The following is a 7,893-nucleotide window of genomic DNA, read 5'->3' on the forward strand; positions in this document are numbered from 1 at the left end:
AAGGAAAGTCTCGGCTCGAGGCTCAATCCACTCACCACGAGCGCGCCGCGCGCGTCGTGACGTGTCGTGTCGAGTCGAGACGAGCGAGCGAGGAGGAGGAGGAGCGCACGCGTGTAGCACTCCTTTTCTCACTCACTTACTAGTGGTGGAACAACCCACCTTATAAGGTGGTCTAACTTCCTCCCAACTTTCCATGTGGGACTAAACTTCCCACCTCTTGCCACTCCCTAGTGAGCTGCCACCAACTTGGGCTCAAACTCACAAGGCTTCCACTATGTGGGCTTTGAGATTTATAGGAAAATCTGAAATCTAGTATGGGTCACTAAGTGTAGGCCCAATATTTCAACAATCCCCCTCCAGATGACATGAAGTCAATAAAGCCTCCCCCCACCATGCCTTTGATAAACCAGCAGTGGCTAACATAGAATTCACCAAGTCAGTCAGCGTGCGGTTTTTCCTCTCGGCAACCCCGTTTGATTGGGGCGAATAGGGAGGCGTCCTCTCATGAATAATGCCATGTTCCTCACAGAATTCATCAAAGATTTTAGGAAAATATTCACCACCACGATCCGACCTAAGACGCTTGATCTTTCTCTCTAGTTGATTTTCAACTTTGGCCTTATAAATTTTAAAGTAGTCTAAAGCTTCATCTTTAGTTCGCAACAAATAAACATAGCAAAATCTAGTCGCATCATCAATCAATGTCATGAAATATCTCTTTCCACCTTTTGTCAACACACCATTCATCTCGCATAGATCAGAATGTATGAGTTCTAGAGGTGCCAAGTTTCTCTCCTCGGCCGCCTTGTGAAGCTTCTGAGGTTGCTTTGACTGCACACAACTATGACACTTAGAACCTTTGGCAATGGTGAAATTCGGAATTAAACTTAAGCTGGATAGCCGAGACATTAAACCAAAATTAATGTGACATAAACGAGAATGCCGAACACTGGTATCATCACTAACATTGCCACAAATATGGTTCACGGACTTATTACCGAAATCGAAAGCGAAAAGCGGAACAAGCCTCCGCACTCATAGCCTTTACCAATAAATTGTCCAAACTTGGAAACAACTACTTTATTCGACTCTAAAACAACCTTAAACCCATCTCCGCATAGAAGGGAGCCGCTAACGAGATTCTTGTTCATAGTAGGGACATGCCGCACGTTCCTCGACCGCACGATCTTCCCCGAAGTGAACTTCGGATCTACCATGCCAACACCACGAACGAAGCATGTGATCCATTCCCCATCATGACGGAAGAATCCCGGGCGACCCGGTAAGAAGTGAACATGGATATGTCAGCACACACATGAACATTAGCACCTGTATCAATCCACCAACATGGAGATTGAAATACCGAAAGAACAGTAAAGAGATTACCGTACCCATCAGCATTGCTAGCGGTCACCGTGTTGACTTGCCTCGCTTTTTCTTGCGGTCTGCCCTCTCTGGACAGTCCTTAGAAAAGTGGCCAGTCTCTCCACACGTAAAGCAGCTCAGATCCGCTTTGTTTATCATCTTCTTCTTCTTGAAGGTTGTAGTCTTCATAGGCTTATTGAAGGAGGGCTTGTTATTCCCTTTGTTCTTGTTGTAGGGTTTCTTCTGCACCATGTTGGCGCTAGACCGACCCTCTCCTTTCTCGTATTATCCTTAGCCCGAGCTTTCTCCTCAACATCAAGAGACGCTATCAGATTTTCAACTGATATCTCCTGTCTCTTGTGTTTGAGAGATGTGGCAAAGTTCCTCCATGAAGGGGGCAACTTAGAGATGATGCATCCAGCCACAAACTTGTCAGGTAAGACACACTTAAGGAGTTCAAGCTCTTTCGCAATGCACTGTATCTCATGAGCTTGTTCGACTACAGAACGGTTGTTCACCATCCTGATGTCATGGAAGCTCTCCATGATGTACAGTTCATCGCTCGCATCGGTTGCACCGAATTTAGCATTCAGTGCATCCCGTAGCTCTTTACCATCTGTTATGTGCATGTACACATCACACGTGACGATCGAGCAAGAATACTCGGAACGCATCCGACGAAGAGAGTATTGTTTTCCTTGAACTTGTTCTGATCTTGGTCAGATATAGTTCCTTCGGGTAAACCATCACTAACTTCGAATACTTTCGGATGAGTAAGCCGCAGCGTGGCCTTAACCCGCAACCTCTTAAAGTGCACACCGGTAAACTTATCCGGCCTCGGTGTATCAAGCAAAACCAGCCATTGTTAACTCGGAAATTGCCTACAATTAGGTTTTTGGATTGTTGGATAATTAGGCACAATTTCCATGGTTAATTCTAGAATATAAAACATGATGATAACAACTACTAACATGTGAAACTCGAACATACTAGATGCATTAATCAACATGAGTAGCAGCAGCACAAACAGTAAAGCATCCATCGGTAAACAGATCGAGATATGTCGCACGTACCGATCTGATGGAGGTGGCGGTGGAGGTGTAGCGGATGATGTCGCAGCAGTAACGTTGTTGATGACAACGTTGTTGACGACAGGGACGACGGGTCGAAGTAGACGGTAGGAAGCACCGCCCGACTTGGACGGAAGGCGACCCGTGATGAAGAGCTTGAGCAGTCGCGCAGAGCGCTTCCCAAAAACCTAATTCGCCCTCTCCCGTACAGGATCACAAGGACGAGTGGTTCCGGAGACCTGCTCTCCCGTTTGCCGATGCACGTCGGCGCGCGGGATGGAGTAGGCTACGATGGCGGCGCAAGCAGAGAGAGGTGGAAACCCTAACTCGTGTATTAGATGTGATCCACTCACCACGAGCGCGGCGCGCGTGTCGTGACGAATCGAGTCGAGTCGAGACGAGCGAGGAGGAGGAGGAGCGCGCGCGTGCAGCACTCCTTTTTTCACTCACTTACTAGTGGTGGAACAACCCACCTTATAAGGTGGTCTAACTTCCTCCCAACTTTCCATGTGGGACTAAGGGCCACTTCTTTTGGGCTTCTAGAGCTGCTTCTAGGTGCCAAACAGGAGAAGCCCAAAAGAACTCTCTAGCTTAACTTGGGCTTATTTTCACCGAGAAGCCAACTCTCAGTGCAATTTCAGAAACTGGTGGAGAGCAGATTCCCGAGCTTCTGCTTGAGGGAACCGAACCGGTACATCAACTTGCCCTCCAGTTTGGTATAATTTACAACAGATTACCCCTCCACGTGGAAAAAACGGTTGACCACGAAAAGAAAGAAAAAAACAAATCGAGCGCCCTCGGCCTCTCTCGTCCCGCATCGAGAAACTGGAAGCGGTGTGCTGCCGCCGCTCTACCACCGCCTACCGGCCGGCACTGTCGCCCCCGCCCCCGCCGCTCCACCACAGCCTACCCGCCGGTGCTGCCGCCCCTCGCCCCCGCCGCTCGCAGCCGCCCCTCGCAGTCGCCCCTCGCGGACGCATCTCCAACCGCAGCACGGACGGGCGCTGCTGCGAGAAGCTCTTCGATCCGCCTCCGCCGGTTGGCATCTAGCCCCCATCCGAGACGGCGTCGAGCTCCGCATCCGCCTGAAGCCCTGAGCGCCTCGAGCTCCGCCTCCAACAACTGTCCGTACTCGTTGCATCGACTGTTCGTGTACTGTTTTTGGAAGAAGGGAAGGAACTGTTCTTGTATTGTGTATTTGGAAGAAAGGGACGAACTGTTCATGTGCTGTTCATCAAATTTGGAAGAAAGGGACGAACTGTTCTTGTATTCTCTTTTACAAGTTCACATAGTATTACTTCTGTATACTGATTTGGAAGCTAACCTGTTGTATAAATGTCCAGATAATTGCTTTTCTAATGGTATGTATTCTATGTATTAATTAAAATGGAAAATCTCACTGTGGAACCAATAATCAGCTGCACATCAAATTTAGGGGTAGTACGGACATTGCACAACAAACAAGTCTATATTTCATAAGCCCAAAAGAAGGGGAAGAAATGTTTCTAGGAGCTTCTCCCCACCGGTGTTTCTCCCCACCGAAATGTATAAGCTAGCTTCTCCATAAGCATAAACCCAAAAGAAGTGGCCCTAAACTTCCCACCTCTTTCCACTCCCTAGTGAGCTGCCACCAACTTGGGCTCAAACTCACAAGGTTTCCACTATGTGGGCTTTGAGATTTATAGGAAAATCTGAAATCTAGTATGGGCCACTAAGTGTAGGCCCAATATTTCAACAGTATCATTCAATTATATATGATGAATCCAATTATCCAAGCAGCACCGGTATCAAGCAACTCTCTTCTTTTCCTCCTGCAAAGGCGATCATGCGCGGAGGGCCGGCGGCTGACTCAAAGCCTCAATTGCTTAGTTGATGCCCAGGATGGCCACAAGGTTTGGCGCGGTGAAGGGAGAACAGGAAAAGGAGGCTTTGCAGATTTGGCTAGCTTCAAATTCCTACATTTTTAAACTGGAATTCCTATTCATTGGCTGCATGAGTTGTTGTACATGATGGTTTTTTCGAATCAGGATTTCTTCACACTCACTTCACCGACTGAACGCTCAGTCAACTGATATGTGTTGAATTATCTGATAAGCTTTTATACACGTATGCAGGCTACATCATGCCTTGAGCGAATAATTGTTTTTCCCCCAGCCAGATACAAGCGGGTGACAATATCTATAGTCAGTACAATAAATTTTACCTTACCTTCCCTATTCTTCTCTTTTTGCATCACATACCTCCAAGGCTTTTCTTAAATAATCGTTTGCACAAAACTGCTAAATAAGCATTAAAAGTTACCGCAGCAGCACGCGGGGTATCAACTAGTAAGACAAAAAAAGCAAATACAAAACCAATGGATTTTTATATAAAAGGACACATTTATTGTCTCTTCGCTCTCTACTGCATCAATTGAAAAAAAAATCGAACCACATCACATCAGTCGAAGAGTTCCGGCAAGTCGGCTCAAAACAGAAGACATATGCTGAGTAGTGAATTGCAATGCCCTCTAGCTACTACAAGTTCTTCAAGAGCTCGCACAACACAAACTGATGATTGTCTGAGTGTATATCAATCGTCCTACATTGCAGCTGGTCCTTCTCGACACCTTTTATTTCCAGCCTGTTCGTGTTCGATCACAAGTTTTCGGTTCTGATCCTTACGAGCCACCGACGATCCGTTCAGCCGAGGATCGGAGGGGTGCAGTAGGGGCCCCTGAGCAGTGCGCCGGCGATCACCTTGTTAAGCTTCTCCGTCGGGTGGATGCCGTCCCAGCTCAGCCGCGCCGACGGGTCCTTGCACGCGACGGTCGCTCCCTCCATGCCGCACCTCGCGGTGACGTCGAAGTTGTACTTCCCCCCTCCCGCACCGCAGCACGCCTTCAACGGATCGCTAAACCCTACCGATCGATGGATATAGAACAACACATTCAACAAACAAATTATTCAGAAATTTCCCAAAACATTTCAGCAGAAAAAGAAAAGAAACTCACCAAACTTCTCAGGCTCCTGAACTACCCTGTACATGAGCCCAGAGTAGTCGGCGTACATGAGCCTCGTCGAGTTGTAGTGCTTCCTTTGAAGGGCTTCAACTTGCGTCCGGAGCAACATGTTGTGGTAATCGGTCAGGCGGTTGTAGGGCTTGAGGCAGCCGGTCCGGTCGAAGTCGGCTTTGCGGGCAGCGTCGCCGAAGAGGGACAGGAAGATCGGGAGGCAGCCCGTGGGGAAGATGCCTGGGACGACGATGTGAACGGCGCCCAGCGCGATCAGTTTCTACTCAGAGAAATGGGTGTGATATATCAGTACAAGTGGATCTTTCTAAAACATGCAGTTAATTTATGCGCTCATGGTTATGTGGAGACCTCGACTCCGTTAGCGATGGCGTTGACAATCTTTGGGGTGTGCTTCATTGCCTGCTCTGGTGTCAGGCCAACCTCAAGCAGCTGGACATTGTAATCGTTTCCTCCGTATCCACCGAACATAAATAGCGATTTCCCCAGGAGTCCTTTGCAACCTACATGAAACAAGTTGAACAATTCAGAGGGAAAAAACCTAAGAGCTCGTTTGGCCCCCATCTTTTCATTGACAGAAATGAAATAAAATAAAATAAAACCTAAGAGCTCTTTTGATAATATCATTGTATTCGGTAAATTTACAGGAAGGACAAGGTACCAAGACGAATTAAAGTTAGGCATGGGATAAAATCCATGAAATTCTCAACTGAACTTATATACCAATTCCATGGCAGCCAAACAAGTTAATTCTCGGAATCACAGATAAATTCCTTGGTTCCAGCCCAAACAATGAGAGACAAACGAGCCCTATGAAAACTTAACTTAGACTTACAACTTACTTGTAAGTAGAAAAAAATCTGATGGAAAGGACCTTAGAAATTTAGAATGGGTGCTCACTTAGTTCTGTCCCGCATATGGAGGGCATCAACTCTTTAAACCACTGGATCTGTGTGTCTAGTGAGCCATGGTTCCACACCGGATCTTCGATGCCCAGAGATTTGTAGAAGGAGAAGTTCATGGCCGTGCCGCCAGTTATAGCCATGCTCACGCCGCGCCGGAAATCTTTGCCTTTTGCTTTGCATGGTGGGAGCAACGGGAGCCCAAGTGCTTGTGCTGTATGGCCAAGAGACAAAAAATAATTGTTGTGACAATAGATAAAAAATCAAAATAATTTCTTATCCATTGGCATGTGTTTCAAATTTCCAAGAATTCAAAAATTCCAAAAGGGGGGGATTTTAAAAGTTTGAATTTTTCATACATTCTAAAATAGAATAAAAGGGAAGGGTACAAGTCCAAAATGCAAGTTTCGAAATAAAGTAATAGAAGGGCTAGATAATTAGTCCATACGAAGTTAATGTTTGTCTGAAGCTGACGGCTAAGATGTTATCTGCCAGATAGCCTTGCACCGAAAAAAAAAATCACTTTTATATGCATCAGAAAATAAATTTGATAGCAAATTCCGATTATCTGAATATCCCATAATTAGCCATGTTCACTGTCAATGTTACATTGTAGCGCACTTGCATAATTTCAAACAAAAAGCTTAATAATGAAACATACTACCTGCGGAGCTTGATTAAGAATCAAGTAAACGGTCGAGTTTTGGCCTTATGGGCAACATATATACCTTATAAACTTTAACACGCATAGGCTCTACATACTGTTGGTGGACATGTCCATTAAAATAAGCAATTGGATGTTCATCCATAGCGAAGTATTTTTTTTGTTGTTGATCAAAATGGTTACATATAAAAAAAAGAGATCAAACTGGTTGCTTTTGTGTATAAATTGAAACTATATGATGCTCTTTAAAATTATTAATTTGTATGGCGTGAGTGTGGACACAGGGCACGTCTGCAATTCTGCATACCATGTATGCTGTAATAATAATTAGAAAAAAACTACTCCGTAATTTGAGGGAACAAATTAAACGGGCCATGTATTTACCGATGAAGTCAACGACAACACGGCCGTCGCACCACCGGCAAGACGGCCTTCCGAAGTAAGTTTGGCCGTACGGCGGGTGGGTGCAGGTGAGCACGTCGAGTTCCGTCTTGTTGCTGCTGGCGGCGCATATGTTGCCGGTCTCCTCCACCGAGTCGCCGAAGGTGAACATCGCATTGTATTTCTTCAGTGCTGCCGTCGACGACTCAGCAGCACTGACGCCCATTATCCTGATCGGCTGGGTGGCTAAGAAACCCATGAACAAGGCTGAAAGTAGGTAGAAACCTGGGAGCTTCATGTTTGCTAGGTGCTAGCTCAATCGATCACCTCAAAGATTTCGCTTGGACTAAGCTTAGCTTATTTGATGGTGATCTAATGGCGGCGAGGTTGGCCAATAAATATATAGATGCTCTGTTCGTTGGTAACTGATGAACACTTGGCTATCACTTGGGTCTCCAGGGTGGTTGGATTTCAACATATTTGCTCATCTGATCCGCTTCC

The 7,893-nt window shown here is 46.2% G+C and overlaps 1 protein-coding gene across 1 annotated transcript; it reads right to left on the reverse strand.

Annotated features, from left to right (window-relative positions):
- Positions 1–5,116: 5,116 nt before the first annotated feature.
- Positions 5,117–7,618, reverse strand: LOC124705407 (GDSL esterase/lipase At1g28600-like). The gene is made up of 5 exons (XM_047237137.1): positions 7,396–7,618; positions 6,346–6,561; positions 5,797–5,948; positions 5,428–5,707; positions 5,117–5,334 (listed from the first exon to the last, which is right to left on the reverse strand). The coding sequence occupies exons 1-5, from the start codon at positions 7,616–7,618 to the stop codon at positions 5,117–5,119; spliced, it is 1,089 nt and encodes a 362-aa protein (XP_047093093.1).
- Positions 7,619–7,893: the final 275 nt, after the last annotated feature.

Source organism: Lolium rigidum, chromosome 1, assembly GCF_022539505.1.
Source record: "Lolium rigidum isolate FL_2022 chromosome 1, APGP_CSIRO_Lrig_0.1, whole genome shotgun sequence".
Taxonomy (NCBI): domain Eukaryota; kingdom Viridiplantae; phylum Streptophyta; class Magnoliopsida; order Poales; family Poaceae; genus Lolium; species Lolium rigidum.

Bases quoted from the DNA above. Each gene is read 5' to 3' on its own strand.
- LOC124705407 (XM_047237137.1), bottom strand. From the start codon at position 7,618: ATGGGCGTCAGTGCTGCTGAGTCGTCGACGGCAGCACTGAAGAAATAC. The intron at 5,708-5,796 runs GTCTCCACATAA...TTCTCTGAGTAG, and splicing joins CCATCGCTAACGGAGTCGAG to AAACTGATCGCGCTGGGCGC. The intron at 5,335-5,427 runs GTGAGTTTCTTT...ATCGATCGGTAG, and splicing joins TCAGGAGCCTGAGAAGTTTG to GGTTTAGCGATCCGTTGAAG.